Source organism: Delphinus delphis, chromosome 11 (genome assembly GCF_949987515.2).
Source record: "Delphinus delphis chromosome 11, mDelDel1.2, whole genome shotgun sequence".
In the NCBI taxonomy this organism is placed as follows: domain Eukaryota; kingdom Metazoa; phylum Chordata; class Mammalia; order Artiodactyla; family Delphinidae; genus Delphinus; species Delphinus delphis.
The window spans coordinates 48,998,334-49,019,963 of NC_082693.1; the positions used below are offsets into that span (position 1 = coordinate 48,998,334).

The 21,630-nt window shown below is 32.5% G+C and overlaps 1 protein-coding gene across 3 annotated transcripts in view; it reads left to right on the plus strand.

Moving 5' to 3' along the window:
- Positions 1-21,630, plus strand: part of USP15 (ubiquitin specific peptidase 15) — a 128,308-nt gene that overhangs the window by 40,406 nt on the left and 66,272 nt on the right. For all 3 annotated transcript variants that reach the window (XM_060025141.1, XM_060025138.1, XM_060025139.1), the window contains exons 4-6: positions 6,230-6,356; positions 12,588-12,733; positions 17,273-17,334. In XM_060025141.1, the coding sequence (XP_059881124.1) occupies positions 6,230-6,356; positions 12,588-12,733; positions 17,273-17,334 (335 nt within the window). The remainder of the gene's footprint in view (positions 1-6,229; positions 6,357-12,587; positions 12,734-17,272; positions 17,335-21,630) is intronic.

A 21,630-nucleotide genomic window follows, 5' to 3' on the forward strand; every position in this document is an offset into this window, starting at 1 on the left:
TATACCATCTTTCAATATGTGGCTTCTAGGAACAGTAGGGCTTCTAAGAAGCTTTAGGGCAATGTCCCTGAGCCTTCTCAGTATAAACCCAAGGTAGAAAGGACTTAGCTAGAGGACATTTGTGGTTGTGACTTTTGCCTACTAGGTTGAACTCCAGTGGGATCCACTGGAGACGCACAGTGTTTTCAAGACCCACTGCCATCTTGGACTGCAGAGACAGTATAAAATTAAAGAGGCCTTTGCCCTTGCAGACTGCTACAAGCAGGAATCAGACTAAGAATTTACTCAACTGCAAACATGTGCTAACTTACATGAAAAAAAGAATGACTCAGAAAACAGAAGCAAATGTTATGAAGAGTCATTTTCATGTCAAGGCAAAAGTGAGCCCTAACTAAGGAACTTTCAGTATTTATCTTTTATTTCACAGGCCTGTAGATCAAGAGGAACTATACCCGAGATGCTTAAGGAACTATGCCCAAGGATCCTCATCTGTACCTTAGTCAGATATAAATGACAAGTTTCTGAACTTTGAGTTGATGCTGTAATAGGATGAGACTAGTGGGGGCCTTTGTGGGGGGTGGAGTGTATTTTGCATGTTGGTGGGAGGGTCTGTGACTTATTGGGTACCAGAGGTTTTACTGTGGTAGACAACCTCACAGATGCTTCCAAGTTATTGCCACCTCCTGTTATTCACACTCTTATGTAATCTACATCATACCAGAGTCGGTCTGTGTGACCAGTAAAATATGGCAGAAGTGATAGTATGTTGTTTCTGAGTTCGTAAAAGATACTGGAGTGCTCTCTGGCTCTCTCTTGGATCAGTCACTCTGAGTGAAGCCATATGCCATGCAGGCAGCCTATGGAAAGACTTACATGATGAGGAACTAAAAGTCTCTGCCAACAGCTGGAGAGGAACGGAGGCCTGCCAACAACACACGAATGAATTTGGAAGCAGATTTGAACAACATGATTAACCACCATGACCTAATTGACATGCGTTGCACTTAGTCAATGCAGAATACAAAAATTTTGTAACTGGAAGTTTTACCAAAATTAACCACATGCTGGGCCATCAAGCAAATTCCAATATATTTCTAATGATAGAAATTATTCAGTGTATTTTCTGTCCTCAGGGGAATTTACAAGTCTGTAACAGAAAGACAACTAGATGGTCTCTCAGCTACCTAGAAATGGAACAATATACTTCTAAGTGATCCTTAGGTCAAAGAAGATATAAAAAGTAAAGTTAGACATATTTTGAACTGAGTAATAATGATGCATCATAAAAGAATGACTAAAGCCATTCTTAGAAGGAACTTTATAGCTTAAATGTAAATACTGGAAAAAGAAGAAAGACTGTTCTCAAGAAGAGAAGAAAAGGAAATTAAGCCTAATCAAGAAATAATAGGGCTTCCCTGGCGGCGCAGTGGTTGAGAGTTGGCCTGCCGATGCAGGGGACACAGGTTCATGACCTGGTCCGGGAGGATCCCACATGCCATGGAGCGGCTGGGCCCGTGAGCCATGGCCGCTGAGCCTGCACGTCCGGAGCCTGTGCTCTGCAACGGGAGAGGCCACAGCAGTGAGAGGCCCGCATACCACACACACACACAAAAAGAAAGAATAATATGAAGTAGACATTAATAAAATAGAAAAAAATTTTTTACATTAAATGAACAAAGTTGGCTCATCATAAAGAATGTTCGAATTAGATCAGTAAAATAAAGATGAGTCCTGGCAAGATTGATCAGGAATAAAAGGAAAGTAGGCCCAAATCACCTATATTAGGAATGAAAAAGGGGACATCATAGCAGAGTCTAAAGACTTTTTTAAAAGATTAATTTTGAATAATTTTATGTAATTTAAAAATTTAGGTGAAGTGGACAGATTTCTAGAAAAATACAAGTGTTGAAATAAATAGAAAATCTCAATTGCCCTGTCTGAATAAAGAAATTAAATCATTAAATAAAAATCTTTTCACAAAGAAAACTGTAGCTCCAGAAGGCATCACCAGTAAATATTCAACCAAATATTTAGTAACACAATACCAAATAATTTATACAATATTAGCAAGCCAAACCCAGCAGTATGCAAAAAAGGAGTTAAAAAATGGCCAGGCTGGATTTTTTCAAATGCAATTTTGGTTTTACTTTGAAAATCACTTATTATAATTTTTATATTATCTGAGTAAAGTAGAAAAACCATCTCAGTAGATGCAGAAAAAGCATTTGATAAAACTCAATATCTATGTATGACTTTTTTAAGAAAAGCTAGAAATAGAAACCTATTTCAGACATACTTATTGGTAAAATATTCAAAGCTCTTCCTCTCCGATCAGGGACAAGACAAGGATAACTATATTAGAGGTCTTAGCCAGTGTGGTAATGCAGGGAAAATAACTCAAAGAATAAGGATTGAAAATAAAGAAATAAAATTGTAATGTTCTAGAAGACATGATTTTATATGTTGAAAATTCCAAAAGTTGTACTAACAAACCATTAAAATCAATAATTAAGTTTCACAAGGTGGTTGGATATAAGGTAAATAGAGAAAAACCAGTTATTTATCAGCAACAAAAAAAGTTGAATTTTAAAATAATGTTTACAACAGATCAAAGTACATAGAAATAAACCTTACAAAATTACTTCTCTACAATGAAAATTATGAAACATTACTGAGCAAAATTAAAGAAGACCTAATGAGTTGATGGTTAGGGGGTCACCAAACTTTTTCTGTAAAAAGCCAGATAGCAAATATTTTCAGCTTTGTGGGCCAAAATGGTCACTGTGGAACTACTCATCTCTGCTGTTTTGGGTGCAAAAACAGCCGTAGGTGACACATAAATGAATGGGAATAACTGTGTTCCAGTAAAATGTTATTTACAAAAATAGATGATGAGCGAGATTTAGCCTGTGGATCATAGTTAGCCCACTCCTGGTCTAGGTGCTGGTTAATTAATGTCTACCAACATCATAAAAAGAGGGGCAGCTAGATATTATTTGCATCTTGTTTAGAATATATCTCACAATCCCTATGAACTAGTCTTACTAAAAATTGCAAGAATAAAAAGATTGATGGTGAACTTTTCAGTTAAAAGACACTTGAAAGAAAAAGACACGAGACTTATCAGTCATTTGCAGTGTATGGGTTTTATTTGGATCTATATTAAAAATGATTTTAATTAATTTAGTTTTAATGTAATGAATATTTGATATTAAGGGATTAGTTTTAATATTTTAGGTGTGATAATGTTTTTATGGTTATATTTGAGTCCTTGTTTCTGAAGAAATATATCTTGAAATATTTGTATAAAATATCACAAGTAGGATTTGTTTGTTATACGTTAACACCTGTGATTTCATAGTTGTGTTATATTTTCTCTACTAGTCTCTCTGTCTTTACCACTGGGTGTTCTCACCCTGATTCCAGGGACTGGGTCTAATTCACCTGTGTATTTCTAGCGCTAAGCATAGATGCTCAGTAAGTGCTGCCAAAGTGAATGTAGCTAACTCCTCAGAAATAGTAAATGTGTCTTTTAGGCCCAGTGTTATCAAATTGTTTTAAAGTACTAGATTTCTTTAGAAATTACTTTCTGTTTCCAAGGGGGGAGCAGTCATGTGCCAATATAAAGAGTAGACTACGTTAGCTTTATCAGGTATATTTCATAGCTTTAGTCAAAATGCTCTCTAATATTCACAGCAAAATGAACAAATGGAAATTATATTTATTTTAATTTAGCATAAACATATTTCCCTAACTAACTTAGTAAAAAAACTTGACCTTCATTGTGGCCATGAATTAATAGAATCCAAGCACAGATTTCAACAACATTATATTCACTTAGGAAAAAAACACTTTAGCTGTCACCTCTAATTCTGAAACATAACTGTTATTTCTGAATATTCACCTTCCTGTCTTATTTCAAATGTATATCTTAATAGTTATAATAACTAGGTAAAACTTTGTATCCTGTTTTTTCTAAGCCTATTTCTTCCTGTTACAGTCTTAATAGCCATCATTTTAAATGATTATTTTCAACACAAACATTTTTAATGAAGGTGGGATACTTTATATAAACAAATATAAAGGAGTTGCTATATATGAACAAGTAATATACATATGATTATGACACATACATAAATATGCTAATTATTTTTCTCTGCTGTGATGCTGTTGTATTCAAGCTTTAATCATTCATACAGTCTGGTTCTTTCAAATAAAAATTGTTTGAGAACAAACTCATATCTTCCTTAAAAGAACTGCTTTTTAATACACTACTTTTGGAAACAGTAAAATATCTTATAAATACAGTAGTAGTATTCTGAGTAATGTTAATGAGGGTTTTAGCAATGTAAGATACTGTTGGAGAAAAGAAGAAAAATGAGAAATATTCTGAATCCCAATAAAGAATGGGTTTTGAAATAATCTTGATTTTTTAAAAATTTTATTGGAGTATAGTTGATTTACAGTGTTGTGTTAGTTTCGGGTGTACATTAAAGTGATTCAGTTATACCTATACATATATCCATTCTTTTTTAGATTCTTTTATTGTATAGGTTATCACAGAATATTGAGTAGAGTGCCCTTGTTTTAGGTCCTTGTTGGTTATCTGTCTTACATACAATAGTGAAATAGTGAACTGATGTTTTGTTTTCATTGTTGACAGTGAGTTTCTGACAGTTAAATCACCAGATTCTTTCCAGGAAAATATCTATTAGTTTTATGAAGATTCTCATTTTTTAAAAAACTATGCTTACTTAGAAAATATATACCTCAATATAAATCATAATGAGGGATTTTCTTATTTTTTGTTATTTTATCCTGTTTCTTTATCCCATTACCTGCTGTATTGTTAGTCATTCCCCCCCCCCCACCCGCCCCCCAGCCAATAAAATGAGACCTGTAGGTACCTCAGTTTTGGCAACCTACCGATGATTAGTAACTAACTTGATATATTATTTTAGGATTCTTACTCACATATTGACTCCCAGAGCAGAAATTTCTGATTAATAAGAATATTTGATTCCTAGCTTTACAGCTTCAAGTAATCTTAGAAATGATGTAATATCCTTTGCTTCCTTTGTAACTTCAAATAAGCATAAAGCAAAATCCTTCAAATAAAGTATAAAACAAATTTAGTTCAAGGTTAAACAGTTGTATATTAGTTTGTAAAATGGGTTAAGTTAACATGGGAAGTGCATGCTGTTGGTTGTTTTAGAAATGTGAATGTAACAGGTATAATTAGAATATGTGTGACAAAGTATCATAAAAATTAGCATTGGATTGGATATTTTAAATACTAGACAAACTACATTTGAACTTTTTGAGCTAAAACGATTCCCTGCAAGTGAAAGACAAATTTATGAGTCCCTTATTGAACTGATGCAAAGCGTGTGAGTACAACAGTCATTTGGAGCCTCCCTTTTGCCATATTTGTCTAATGTATCACATATCAGGCCGATTACTATTTTCAGAAACAGTGTTCATGGCTGAAATCCTACAGTTAACCTTTAGAAGATCAAAAGGAAATATACTTATTAATAAGGTGAACCTAATGTATACATATTTTCTCTTTTTCTGCCTTATTGCTTGCATGTTTAGCAGCTTTTTTTTTTTTTTCATTTGTTGCATAGAATTACTGAGTATGTATTTAAAGGTCAAACAAAGTCATCTTAGGATGGAAAACTAACATCAGTTACAGGGCATAGCTGGATATTTTGGCAACAGTAATTTGTAGTTATTATTTTAAAAGATTTATTTTAACGTATAGAATGATATTATAGCTGTTGCTAACTGAAATTGTATAAAACTTACAATTTTTAAAGGTTTTCTGCTTGAGATCAAGTACTAAAAGCTGAAAGTATGTCTGTATCTTTAATCAGAGCTGTATTTACACTTTGCATTCACTTTCTCATCATAAATACTAAATGTATTCATTATTTATAGTATACCAAAGTATCTTCATAGAGTAGTAGAATGCCTTTCTAAACTGTCTGTTAATGTTTGTGTCATGATTATTCACATTCTGTTAAATATTAAAATTTCCAAAAATGTTCCTTTCTTTTTCAGCTATCCAATATCTATTATTTTTTACTGATGGGTTTTAATAGTTACTAGTTTCTCACTGGAGATCTGTAGGTTTTTTCTAAAGCCTCTTTAGAGAAATGTATTGTTATTCAAAACAGTGAAATATATCAAGCTATAGCTGAAACCAATTTGTTTTGTTTTTTAGGTGGTTGAACAGGGTATGTTTGTAAAGCACTGCAAAGTAGAAGTATATCTCACAGAATTGAAGCTCTGTGAAAATGGAAACATGAACAATGTTGTAACTCGAAGATTTAGCAAAGCTGACACAATAGGTAATGCAAGATCCTGTTTCTTTGTTAAACCATTGCTATTAGAAATTTATTTAAAATTCTATTAGTTATATGCTACGAAGATGATAACCATTTTAAGGGTTTATCCTTAGACATTACAGGTTTCCAAGCATCATTCAATATGTCTTAGCTTAGAGTTGAGTTATTTATCATTTCTAGGTCTACTTTACATTATTAAATGAGTTTAATATTTGTGCCATTTTACTTTTTAAAAAAAAATCAAATAATTGTTTTAATTTAATATTTGAAAATACGTATCATGTTTGTAACATGACTATAAATTGAAGTAGAACTTTAAATAAAAACTTGCTTAGGTAAAACTTTGTCGGGTAATGTAATATATATATCAATAATAATAATGATAATTTACCATTCTTAGCATGAAAAATGACCGTTTATTTTCTTTTTTTCTCACAGTTTATTCTTTGGACTCTATAAATACAAAATTAAGTAGCTACTTACAGCAGCGGGCTTAGCATTAATATGACTCACTGATTTTTTTTTTAATAATGAGTAGGTTACAGAATTATATATCAAATATAAGTGTGCCTAACTCCTTCTATGTATTTATATATCTTTATATATTTACCTATCTACACATATAAATGTATATTTAAATACATGTAAATTTATAATTCTGTTTAAAAGCCACATGTTAATTTAAGATCAAGAATGTATTGAATAACAAAATAAAACTCATAGATTCAGAGAACAGATTGGTGGCTGCCAGATGGGAGGGGCTTGAAGGTTGGGTGAAATAGGGTGAAGGGGATTAAGAGGTATAAACTTCCAGTAAGTCATAAGGATATAATGTACAGCATGGTGACTATGGTCAATAATATTGAATTGCAAATTTGAAAGTTGCTAAGAAAGTAAATCTTAAAAGTTCTCATCACAAGGAAAAAGTTTTTCTAACTTTGTATGGTGACAGATGGTCACTTATTGTGGTGATCACTTAGTGATGTATACAAATGTTGAACCATTCTGTCATACACCTAAAACTAATACAATGTTGTATGTCAATTATACTTCAATTTAAAAAAAGAATATATTGAATAAAATGTTTTTTAAATAAATGATTATGCATTTAATAACAGAATTGCAGTACTTTTTGATAAGACACAACTCAAAATAAAAATTATAAAAGGTTGTTATTTTCAAATAAAGTTTTTGGAACAGAAGATTAATGGCAATAACATTGATCTTGTTGGAAAGTGCAAATGGACACTGGAGAAGGACATAACACTTAATGTAGAACTTAGAAAGATTAGAAAATTTATGAATTATAGCACCATATAGCTTTTCTTGTTGGAACCAGTCATTAAGTACACTTTATTAAAAGTAAATAAAAATATTTCTGAATTTCTTAAGTACATTTGACTTTCACCACATAGCCATTTCACTGCAGGAAAATGCTTTTAACTCATAATTTTCATGAAATAGTACCATTCTTCAATTTCTAATGCTTGGTTTATTCTAATGTTTTTGCCAGACATTATGTATGGATTTTTTATTTTCCCTCTTTATTTACCTAGAGCATTTGTAAGTTGAGATGCAATTTCAATAAACTCACACAGTCATCTTTCTAAAATGAATGCTTAAAATGTTAGGAACTCCATATAAATGTCATTTCATTACATTATTATGTATAAAGTATTATTATGGATAAAGTACTTAACTTTTTCAGTTCTAGATTTTTGGAACATATTCAGGAAAGTAAAACATTTCTATATCCTAAGAACTGAAAGTTTTAAATGTATAAAATTACATTAATCATGATATTTAAATGTACACAATAAGAATCTTTAAGAATCTGTAAGTCTGTCCAACAAAGATGACCTATTAAAATTAATTCAGAGACTAACTTCTGAAATGTTCAGCCAATTGGAATATAAATAAGCTACCTCTTAAATGCTTGATGTAGGTAATGTTTTCTAGTTATTTTAAAGTTTGGTATTTTCTAGTTAAAGTTTGGTATTAAACTTTTGGTATTAAAGTTTCTTTGTTTCTTACCTCATTTCTATAGGAAAATTATATATATATATATATATAAAAGTTATATGAGACAATAAGAAACTTATTTTAGAACATTAGTTCACTGAAAAATATTTTAAAACTCATTATATGAAGATCTAAGGTTTAATTTCTGAACTCAAAACAAGCATTTTGGAGTTTTTACATTAAGTACTAGGTAAGAATTATCAAGGAGATGATTTGTAAAGAATCTCTGCTTCAAAAAGTTTATGATTTACATAGATGTTAATTAGCATAGCTTAAATTTACTAATACTTTAAAATGCTACATACATTGGCTATATGCCTTAAAATTGTATATGAATAAATTTTTTCATATAGCTAACATTTCTTACTAGAACAGTTTTTTCAAACTGTGTTGTCTGTACTTTTGTGGTCATTAAGCAGTTTGTGGAGTAAAGAGAATGGAATGGAAAATATCAGAATAGAAAATATCAACATATATGTGTATAGTGGGACACAATTCCTTACTGTAGTTTTAAAAGTTTGAAAATCTCTATTAGAGCAAGTTTGCTTTTTAAGCAAAAAGTTTTGCAAAAATTAATCAAGCCAGGAATTTTAGAAACTTCATTGTTATGGTTATAATAGTTAGCAGTTATTGAATACTTACTATGCTTTAGGCACTTTACAGGAAATTTCTTATTTAAACCTCAACATTACTGTACCCTCATCTTAAAGGTGATAAAGCCTAGGCTAAGAAGGGTTAAGTAACCTACATAGGTTCACCCTGGTACCAAATGATAGAGCCAGTATTTTAACTCCTTAAGCCAGCCTCTTATACCAGAGTCTCACTTCTTAATTTGCTGCCTTATACAATCTGTGCAAATGTTAATTGGGTTGATTTTGTGTTTCTTTAGGAAGTGAGTTTTGAAACAAAGAATTTGATAAGAAAGGAAATACAAGATGTATATTTTTCCCTGTGTGTTTTTTCAATCTTGATTAAAAAGGATCAAAATAGCTATGTACATGAAATACAGTATACAAATTTTGTAAATGGAATTAAGAAATATAAGCACCTGTTTTCTGTTTTTACCAAATAATAAAATGTTCCATTTTCAGCTAGTAATGCCTACATTGATTTATAATAAAAATGATAGTAGCCATAGGTAGGATCTAAATAATTTACCATGTTCAGAGCCAAAATACTTTGCCTTTTTAATATTTTTCTCCCTAAATTGATATATTTGGGTATTGAACATGTGTCAATAAGGAAGATAAAACTTGTTCTTATTTTTTCTTTAAAGATACCACTGAAAAATAATTTTATTATAAAATTTGAAAAATACTTTATGTTTATAAAATTTATTAATAGAACTGCTTAACTTTCTTATTAAATGTTCCTACTAGAAATGTTTGTCACAATAATTTTATTTCTGTTATCTGTGTTAATATATTTTTATCTCTTTATGCTTTTCATTAACTGCCTAATAGAGTCGGATTAATATACAGAAAAATATGCACATGTTCTCAATACCTTGACATTCTCTACTCCAGTGATCTTGATCTGCATCCAGCCTCAACCACCAGTTCCCATAGATATACCCTAGGCTGTCATTATCTACAACTGCACTTGCCAAATTTCAGTTTAAGCAAACTGCTTTCTGGCTACCACTTCCTCTGCTCCCGTTCTCCCTTGAACCCACTAAATCGGACCAACCACTTCCTTGGTTCTGCTTCTGTGATGGTCTCTAATTCTACATTGATACATCCAGTGGTCGAAGTCTTCCATTTCTTAATGTGCCAGCAAAAATTAACATACTTACTGACTTTTCCATCTAGAAATATTTTCTCTTCACATGGCTGCCAGGGTACAAGTTCTCACTGGCTGCATCTTCTCAGAGTCCTTTGTAAGATCCTCTTCATATTTCTGACCTCAGAACATCAGTGTGATATGCTCAGTCCTTGGATCTTCTTTCTTTTCCTTGATGACTTCCTCTAGTCCCCTGGCTTTAAATACTTTTCTGTATATTGATGTCTTATATCTCCTACCCAGACTCTCCCTTAATTCCAGTTACAACCATTCCATATCTTCACATGTGTCTGATGAGAATCTAAAGATAACATATATGAAACTAAACTCTCTCCCTTCCCCCTAAAAGCTACTACTCTGTCATTTTTCCTCATCTGAGTAATCATCACTTGCACTCTTCTAATTGCTTAGGCCAAAACCCTTGGTATCATTCTGATTCTCTTCTATTTCTCACCCTGCATATAATTTAGCAATGTATCTTCTAAGCAGTGCCTTCAGAATCTATTCCCAGTCTGACCACTTAACATTGCTTCCACAGTTACCACCTTGGTTTGGATTTCTGTAGTAGCTTAGTCTCTCACCCTTGACATCCTGCAGTTTGTTTTCACTAGCAGCAAAAGTGAACATTTGAAGTGTCAATTGGATCATACCACTTCTCTGCTCAAAACTCCTAAATGACTTCTCTTCTTAATCAGATAAAATAGAATACTTTCATAACTGCCTCAATTCTGTATGATCCTACATGTGTACCTTTATGGTCTTATTTCCACCTTGCTCATTCCACTTTAGCCACATTGGTGCACCGTTCTCTTCTAAAACATGCCAAATACATTCCCATCTCAGGGTCTTTGCATTACCCTTTTCAAAACTCAATAAAGGGGGCATTTCCATATGTGTTGGTATATATGATATTATGTATATAAATATGTATGTATTAATAGAAAAAAATGCCTGGAAGAAGTATCAAAATGTTAACAGTGGTTATTTCTAGGTGGACATTTTATTTGTACTTGTATTTTCTGAATTTTTGCAATGAGCAAGATTTATTTCTTCAATCAGGAAAGAAGTATTCATTTTTATAGAAAGACTAAAATGACCTCCCTTCCTTGGCTTCTTCCTCTGTCGTCCTTCCTATGTTATTTTGTTTCTTGATCTGGGTACTGCTTACACGGGTGTATCCACTATGGAAATTTATCATTATATACTGACGATTTGTGCATTTTTCTGTATACATTTACAGTTCAATAAAAAAAATTAATGCCGCCAAAATAGAAAGCAGTACTTATAGTATATTTATATTTCTTTAATGTAATTTTTTAAATGTTCTGGCTAGTTTGCATTAGGTTTTGAAATACACTATAGTATTTACTACTTATTTAATGCCTTAATCAAACTGTCATTGACTATAAGACTATTAAAGAACATTAGCTGCTAAGTAGAACATAAACAGTGTTATTGGACTAAGTTTAATTATGTAGGATAGATGTGGGTTTTTATATTTTTTAAGAGAACATGTATTTTTAGGTTTAGTATTTTACAAATAATGGTTTTTCCAAAATTAATCAAGTATTCTAAAATTTAGAAGTATTTCATATTTCTTTATATGCCATAAAATATATTAAGTGTAATTTTCTTGAGTCTAAGTTAGGTAAGTTATTGACCATAATTTGATAGATATAGTAATATTTTCTAATATCTCTTTCTAATGTTTATGTACTTTAAAAGATTCATCTAAATATGGTACCGAAACTTAATTATTCTCAAACATGTAGACACTCCTATATCTTATTTTACAGCAGATTAAACTGCTCCAGTTTTTTAAAAGAAAGACTTCTTCCGTTCAGATAATTGGCTTAGAAATAAAGAAAATATATGGCTTTACCTTGGAAACAAGAAATTTTGACCAATTCAGACCTCTCTTCAAAGAAGGCACTTTTCTTTGTGTCCCTATATTCTATTTAATTTTAGTTAGCTATTTAAACTGTAAATTGTATTCAACTTAATATAAATTATTCTTAAATTGGTTATAACTTAAAATATTTTTTATCTGTGGCATCTCTGAGTCATACTTTAATTTCTAACTCCAGCATATCATTAGAAAATATATTGATTTTATAATGTGTAAAAAGTTAAAGTTCATCCTGTATAACATAAATTATATTTTAGTGTTATATGATTGAACTCTTACCTTTTGAGGTCTTAATTTCCCAAAGTAATCATCTGAGTTATAATTACCATTTTGTTCCTAAAAAGTATACCTGGTCTTAAAATTTTTCTTTATTGTTTTTATGTATTTCCTACATATTTGTTCATCTATTCTTGCTATTATATCAGTAATTTAAATTTAGGATTTTTATGTTAGTGAGCACTTAACTCTCTGTGGTATATTTTTAAATATTATATTTACGTATCTTTCCTCCTTAAATCTAGATACAATTGAAAAGGAAATAAGAAAAATCTTCAATATTCCAGATGAAAAGGAGACCAGATTGTGGAACAAATACATGAGTAATACATTTGAACCACTGAATAAACCAGACAGCACCATTCAGGATGCTGGTTTATACCAAGGACAGGTATTTTTTAGCAATACTGTTTATTTTAAGCATATTATACATGAAGTTTTTGGGAGTCACAAACTTTATGGCTATCCTGACAATCTATAATGGATTCTACTGTTTCTGGTTTCCTCTTTCTAACTCTTCTCTATCCCTGCTGGTCACTAATTATAACTTCTGCTTCTCTCCTTGAGCTTGAGAATAACCTACTTTTTAAAAAGAAATTATTTTCCATTGAAAAATAGCTAATAAGGGGTCAGCAAACTTTTTGTAAAGGATCAAATAAATATTTTTGGATCAGTGGTCTGTAAGGTCTCTGTCACGACTACAACTTTGCCATTGTAGTAGCAAGAAAGTAGCCATAAACAATATGTAAAAAATGGATATGGCTATGTTCCAACAAACTTTATTTACAAAAGCAGTCAGTGAGCTAAGTGAACTTAGTTTGCCAACCCCCGCTAGAAGGTATCAACCCCCAATTTGGTCTTTCTTTATGACAGAATCTAAAGAAATGAATGTGTTGAGAAATGAAGACTTTTAGACACAATCAGCAAGTTCTACTGCTTCCACCTTCTAAATATCTCTTTAATTAATCTTTGTATCCCATTCTCACCCCTTATCTTTCCATAATCTCTTAACAAATCCCTCTGCTTCCAGTCTTTTGCATGTTCGTTCTCAGTCTTCCGTATTTCTGTCAGAATACTCTTCCTAAAATGTAAACCTTATTATTTCCTTTTCATAAACCTTTCCTGGCTCCTTAACAATTGTAGAATAAAGTCCAGGCACCTTAATGCAGCATGCAAGTCATGGTTTATCCTTTTGCCTAGTCTTCCAGCATCTTTCGATTATCCTTGCCTTTAGATCTACACTCTAATAATACCAAACTGAACTACTTATAGTTCCCTAAGCCTGCTATGCTTTTCCATACTCCTGTGCTTTCATATATGTTGTTCCATCTGCCTGTTGCCCCAGTCCCTGCATTCATCCAGAAAAAGTCCTTTTAAACATCCAAATATTGAAATTAAGCATCCCATCCTTTCATATAATCTAACCAGATCAGATTATTCATCCTTCAAATTCCAATTCAAAATTTGTCACATCATTTCTTGAGCCTTTCCTGATGTATTTATCTCAGTATCTAGTTGAGGTATAGGATTTGTTTTACTTTGGAGAAGAAATTTCTCCCTTAACTTCCATAGTGATTTACATATGTGTCTTGTATCATTCATTAAGTTATTTATATATTAAACTCCCCAACTAGACTGTGAGGTCCTGTTTTTAGTTGGACTTTGTGTCCTATTTATTTTTATTTTAGTACCTAACCCAGAGCCTGCCACTCTAGTATATGGAAGTTTTTTGTTTTGTTTTGTTCTGTTTTATTTAAAATTGATACTGATACATGATGTAAGTTATTAAACTCAGAGGAACAGAAGGAAATTAATTTTTTAGCAAATGCCTACTATATATCAAGTATTGTACTCGACTATAAAACAGTGATTTTCAGACTTATTTTAGCCATTATATTCTTACGTGAAATCTTATGAAATCTAATAATATGTATTACAATTAAAAGGAGTTACCCAGGGCTTTCCTGGTGGCACAGTGGTTGAGAGTCCGCCTGCCGCCTGGGGTTCGTGCCCCAGTCCGGGAAGATCCCACATGCCGCGGAGCGGCTAGGCCCGTGAGCCGTGGCCGCTAAGCCTGTGCGTCCGGAGCCTGTGCTCCGCAACGGGAGAGGCCACAACAGTGAGAGGCCTGCGTACCGCAAAAAAAAAAAAAAAAAAAGAGTTACCCAGTTGAAGCTGAGTGTGTGAGACATTTGGAACTCTACTGGTTAGTCAACACTCCCCTCCTTAGCCAGCCAACTTCCTCTTTCTGTCTTCCAAATAGACATACACTTCTCTCCTTGGTTACCATCCATCAGGCCTTGAGGTAGCTCCAGGAGTACAATTTAAAATATATAGGATTATTTCTTTAAATCTTTTCAGTAATTGATTCTGAGTAATGGCTATTATTGTACTCATCATGTACATTAGAAAACCAAGGCTTAGAGAATTTAATTTGTTATTCTTGATAGGAATGCATTTATCAGAATGAAGATGACAATAAATTATTTTAATAAGATTAACTATCTTCTTAAATATATTATTCTTATAAAATATCTTTAGGGACATTTGATCTTTTGAAATAGGAATGGTTCAAAGAACATGGATTAAATTTTCTAGGTTTTGTACCAGTTATTTTCTGACTGATGATAAATGAACTAAACACTATCTTAGACTTAAAAGAAGTTTGGTTTTTTTTGTTTTGTTTTTTTACTGAAATAAAAGTATCCTCATTAGAAAGTGAAACGAAGATACATTATTGAAGAGTTTATCTCCCAAAATGGGTGGTCTTTATCTCTCTCCCTTGTATGTGTGTGTTCAATTTAATTAAATCTTAAAATCTTTTAAAAAATAATTTCATTTTGAGTTAAAGTTTTAACCATGAGCAAAATTTTATTCAGAAAATGATACATTTGAATAAACGAGTGAGTTTTAACATTTCTGGTGGCATTCAACATTAATATCTGTGACTGTAAAGACAAAAAGAATTTGGGGCTTCCCTGGTGGCGCAGTGGTTGAGAGTCCGCCTGCCGATGCAGGGGACATGGGTCCGTGCCCCGGTCCGGGAAGATAAAAAAGACAAAAAATTTAAAGTACAAATACTGCTAGGAATTAAAGGTTACAGTTGAACTTTAAATATTTACTTGATTCTTCAGCTTTAAGACCTTCCTTTAAAAAACAAACCATAAATAATTATATTAAATGCATAACTTTGAAATTTTCTGTAAGTAAAATCTTTTGTTTTATAACTGGTTTAAGTCCTCCTAGAGACAAAGTTTGTATGTATGTATATATCTTTTTTTATATAATATAATTTCTATGTAGATGTCTGTAGAGTTATAAGTTGTAGCAAAGGAAAACCTTTCTTCAGAAGTTAAAAACTACTCACTAAATTCAATTTTATAAATATGTAAAAATATGTAAATACATATCAGAATGATGCCAGTTGAGCATAATGGTTAATTGTCTGTGGTAGGTAAGGAGAGAAATATGATCAGGGAGGGATCAGGATGGCAGGTATACAGTGCACTTATTCATTATATGTTACATATACTTCGTGTGTGTGTGTTTTTTTGTTTGTTTTTTTGGCCACACCATGTGGCATGCAGAAATCTTAGTTCCCTGACCAGGGATTGAACCCGTGCCCCCTGCACTGGGGGTGCAGAGTCTTAACCACTGGACCACCAGGGACGTCCCTCATGTGTGTTTTTTGAATGTAGGAAATAACTTTTTCTTTTAAAAGACAACTTTAGTATTTTAATTAGCATACTCTTTCAACAGCAAGATTCCATGAATTTTTTAAATTGCTATTTCATTGGTATATGTGTTCTGAATCAGGCTTACATTTTACATGGTTAAGATCCAAATGGCAGCTTATAAATTGCCTGAAACATATACAAAAAGTATATTACATATACAAAAGTATATGTACATATACAAAAAGTATATTACATATACAAAAGTATATTACTAAGAGTATACAGAACAGGTTACAAAATTGCAATTTTAAGAAGCAAGAGTTAATGAAACTGAATATGTAGAATATATACAAATTTTTAATGCCTTGAATTTACTTCAAGGCATGTTTTCTATATTATAGTTTTCCTGTGGAAATTTAGATATTAACTTGTTGAGATGATCACATATTTCTTTTGTTAACTTAATTATTTTGGTTAGTTTTTCTTCTTTGCACAGACTTGCCCCTAGTAAAAACTAGAAGAAAGCCTTCTTTTTTAGACTGAAACATATGAAAAAAGATTCTGGGATGTTTTAAAATAAAGTATAGCTCACCTTAGCCTGTACTTTTCATTTATTAGAGGTGTTTTTGGTCTACCCTGACCATGCTGCAGTAGGGAACTTAGTCTGATTCTCACACACATGGCTCTATCGTTTCTATGTTAAAAGATTTTATAATTTTATAATGTAAATAAAGACAAATTTCAAAGCCCCAAACAAATTATGTGTAATTATGTATACTCTGTAATTTGGGATTATCTTTGCCACTGTTCCTCAGTATTTGCATAATAATAGCTGACTGAGATCATACATCAGTATGTTTAACAACAACTATAACCATGTATTCAGCATCTGTTTTTTGCACAGTACTTTTACAAGCTACAAATAGAAAAGAAATAGAAAGTGTGCCCTAAACTCAAGGAACTTATATTGCATCTAGTTTTTTATACTTAAAGTCATAGAACCAATGATTTTCCTTGTAGTGTTTTACCTTCTTTCTTTCTGACCGTCATTGCTGACTTCTTATATTTAAGGTCTCTTTATCTCCCTTGGCCAGCTTTGGAATCAAAATGCAAATACCTCTTCACCTTGTCTACTGTGTCCTTTAAGTCATCGCAGAGTTACTTTAGTTTCTTAGCATATACAGCTAATCTTCTAAAGCTATTTTAACTTCAGGGTTAAGGAAAAACACTCTTTTATTGTGTCTTATTTGCAGGTGTTAGTGATAGAACAGAAGAATGAAGACGGAACATGGCCAAGGGGTCCTTCTACTCCTAAGTAAGTGCTCCCACTTTTTATGACTCAGTGCATGATGTTGAAGCTTTGATTTCAGATAATAAAATCCAGAATGATAGAAGAACCTAATTGTGTATTGCAATTGTAAATATATATAACTTCTTTATATTTTAATATTTTATTCTCGTATAGAAGTTATTTAAGTTTGCACTTAAATGAATATGCTGTAATTTAAAAGCCTTCCAATTCTAATCTCTTTTAGAATAAGGTACAGTATAAATACGTTATAAATGTAATGGTGCATTGTCTAATACAATCAAATCACTATTAAACATTTTATTTAATATTTTTCAAGCATTTTGTGGTATTTTTAAAAGTGTCTGTTAAAAGAATGCTCTTTATGAAAATGAATCTGATGTGAAAGCAACATATTTTAAATCTAATCGTGAAAGCAATATTTTATTTATTTAGATAGGTGTTTTAGAATATAACAGCACAAGTAGAGATAAAGGAGTATAAGAATTGCTTTTGATGGTAAATGAGTGATTAGAAACCTTTTTAACTTTTTTTTTAATTGTGGTAAGAAAACATAACTGATATCTGCCCTGTTAACAAAGTTTTAAATGTGTGCACTTACAGTATTGTTAACTGTAGGCACATTGTTGTACAGCAAATCTCTAGAATTTATTCATCTTGTATAACAAACTTTATTCCTGTTGAAGAGTAATTCCTCACTTCTCCCTTCCCCCAGCCCCTGGGAACCACCGTTCTACTCTCTGTTTCTATGAGTTTGACTAGTTTACATAGCCTCATATAAGTGGAATCATACAGTATTTGTCTGTGATTGGCTTACTTTACCAAGCATACTGTCCCTTAGGTTCATCAGTGTTATCACATGTGACATGATTTCCTTGCTTTTTTAAGGCTGAATAAAATTCCGTTGTATGTATATACCATATTTTCTTTATCCATTTATCTGTCAATAGACATTTAGGTTGTTTTCATTATCTGGGCTATTGTAAATTATACTGCAGTGAACTTGAGAGTGCAGATGTCTCTTCAAGATACTGATTTCATTTCCTTTGGATATATACCCAGAAATGAGATTTCTGAATCATATGCTAGTTCTATTTCTAATTTTTTGAGGAATTTCCATACTGTTTTTCATAGCAGCTGCACCATCTTACATTTCCACCGACAGTATGCAAGGGTTCCAATTTCCCCACATTCTTGCTAGTACTTATTATCTTTTGTTCTTTTGATAATAGACATCCTAACAGGTGTGAGGTGGTATCTCATTGTGGTTTGATTTGCATTTCCTCAATGATTTCTGATGTTGAACATCTTTTTAATATACATATTACCTGTCTGTATGCCTTCTTTAGAGAAGTGTCTATTCAAAGAAGTCTCAGGCCCATTTTTTAATCTGGTTATTTGGGGGTTTTGCTGTTGAATTGTAATGAGTTTCTTATATATTTGGATATTAACCCCTTACCAGATATGTGGTTTAAAGATTTAAAAATAAGACCTGATACGGGGAGGGGGAAGGGTAAGCTGGGACGAAGTGAGAGAGTAGCATGGACATATATACACTACCAAATGTAAAACAGATAGCTAGTGGGAAGCAGCCGCATAGCACAGGGAGATCAACTCGGTGCTTTGTGACCACCTAGAGGGGTGGGATGGGGGGGGTGGGATAGGGAGGGTGGGAGCGAGGGAGATGCAAGAGGAAAGAGATAATGTGGACATATGTGTACGTATAACTGATTCACCCTGTTATAAAGCAGAAACTAACACACCACTGTAAAGCAATTATACTCCAATAAAGATGTTAAAAAAAAAAAACCTGTATCTGTACATCTAGAAGAAATCTTAGGGGAAAAGCTTCATGACATTGGTCTAGGCAGTGATTTCATGAATATGACACCAAAAGCACAAGCAACAAAAGCAATTATAGACAAAAGGGACTACATCAGACTAAAAAGTTTCCACACAGTAAAGGAAGCAATCAACAGAGTGAAAAGGCAACATGCCGAATGGGAGGAAATATTTTTAAGGGTTTTAGGATTATCAGAAACACTTAGGGCTAGTTGTATTTCAATATTTGGACTTTCTAAACCTCTGAGAAGTAATATGGTACGTGTGCCACCTATTATTTTACTATTTTTGTAGAGTCCAGGGGGACTCTTATAGTTAAGCACATTAATATTCAGTAAGTATCCACACTAAGTAAGATAAAGAAGGAGTGTAAATAGCATCATTTCAGTTCAAGTTAGATTGCCCTGAAGTGAATTATGAAAAATTTTTTAAGTTTTCAGAAACTTTGGAATTTCAGATTTTCTGATAAGAGGTTGTGAATTTGTGTTTTGAAACCTTAAAATAATGATTCTTAAATAAATAAATAATTTAGTAATTGCTAACCTAGCTAATAAACTAAATTGCCAAGTGATAGTTCATTAGAATACAAAAAAAATTTTTAATCAGTATCTAGTGTATGAAAAGACTCTCAAAAAACTAAGAATAAAAGGGAATTCTCCTAACTTGTTAAAGCCTATAAACCCAAAATCTGTAGCAAACATTTAATTGAGAAATTTTGAACACAAACCAAATAAGATTAGAATTTTACAAAGAAATAAAATTCACTATTTACATATGATGCAATCTACATAAAATCCAAAACCAATCAGCAGACTTCTAGAACTAAGAGAATTCAGCAAGATTATCTAATACAAGATTAATTTGTAAAAATTAATAGGTGTTTTCCATACCCATAGGTCAGCGTTCTTTTTTATGAAGAACCAGATAAGTGTTTTTAGCTTTATGGGCCATAGGGTCTCTGACTCAACTATAACTACTGATATAGCAGTAGGCAGGGGACAGGTTCGAGCCCTCATCCAGGAAGATTCCACGTGCCGCGGAGCAGCTAAGCCTGTGCACCACAACTACTGAATCTGCGCTCTAGAGCCCGTGAGCCACAGCTACTGAGCCCATGTGCCACAACTACTGAAGCCCTCATGCCTAGAGCCTGTGCTCCGCAACAAGAGAAGCCACTGCAGTGAGAAGCTTGTGCACCGCAATGAAGAGTAGCCCCCGCTCGCCACAACTACAGAAAGCCTGCACGCAGCAACGAAGACCCATAGCAGCCAAAAGGAAATAAAATAAAATTTAAAACACAGAAACAAAATTCTATCCTGACCTTTTTTTTCCCTCTGGTTGTGTGTGTGAGAAACTTCAGAAACTCATTCTAAAATTAACATATTCCAGTAAAGATCCAGGATTAGCTAAGTCAGTTTTGACAAAGAGGAGGAAGGGAAGTGTTTACCTACTAGATAGTAAGGATTACTGCAAAGCTATGGTAATAAAAACACTATGACACTAGCAAAAGAAAGGCAAATAGACTGGAATAAACTAGTGAGCTAAGAAAAACTCCTGTATGTATGGTAAGTGGCACTGCTCAGCAGTGAAAAACAGGTTGCTTAAAGCAGATAGGTGCTTAGATTTTATTAGGAGTACTATTTGGAGAAAAGAAAGCAGAATCACTGCCTTACACATTACATACAAAGACTCCAGAAGGACTAAAGACTCAAATAAGAAATGTAAAGCTTTAAAGCTAATAAGATATTTTGGAAAATATCTGTGACTTAGGGATCACAGAACATAGTGCGAAAATTAATGTTTGCATTAAATTAAGTATTTCTGTTAAAGGAACCATATACAAAGTTAAAAGTCAAATGTCGGTTTTAGAAAATCTAAAACCTACAAGAGAATAATACCCACAGTGTACAAAGAACTGCTGTGAATTAACAGAAACAAAGCAAACAAGCTTTTAAAAAATAAAAGATATAAATAGTTTAAAGAAGGGGAAGCCCAAGTGCTGACAGGTAGCTGAGGAGATACACAAACTCACTAGTAATCAGAAAAATTAAAGCATGAGATACAATCTAATAGCCATCAGAATGACAAAAACTTAAAAGGATGCTAATAAAAAGTGTTTGGAGTGTTGTAGGAGAAGTCTTAGTACTGATGGTGGGAGTACAAACTACTACCATGCTATATATCAGTGTTAAATTAAATCAGGAATGCTTAATCCCTCTGACCCATCACTCAGTGGAATTTTTCACACAGGTCCCTGAATATACAATCTTTGTAGCTGCGTTGTTTGTGGTAGTGGGGATTTGAAGACAACCTAGCTAAGTGTCTGTCTCTGGTAGAGTGAATAAGAAAAATGATGGTGATATACTGTGGAATGCCAGTGCAGCAGATAGAAGTAACAGTGGTGAGATCTTTGAAACTGGATAAACTTTAAAACATAGAGTTGAGAGAAAAAATAAAAACAAA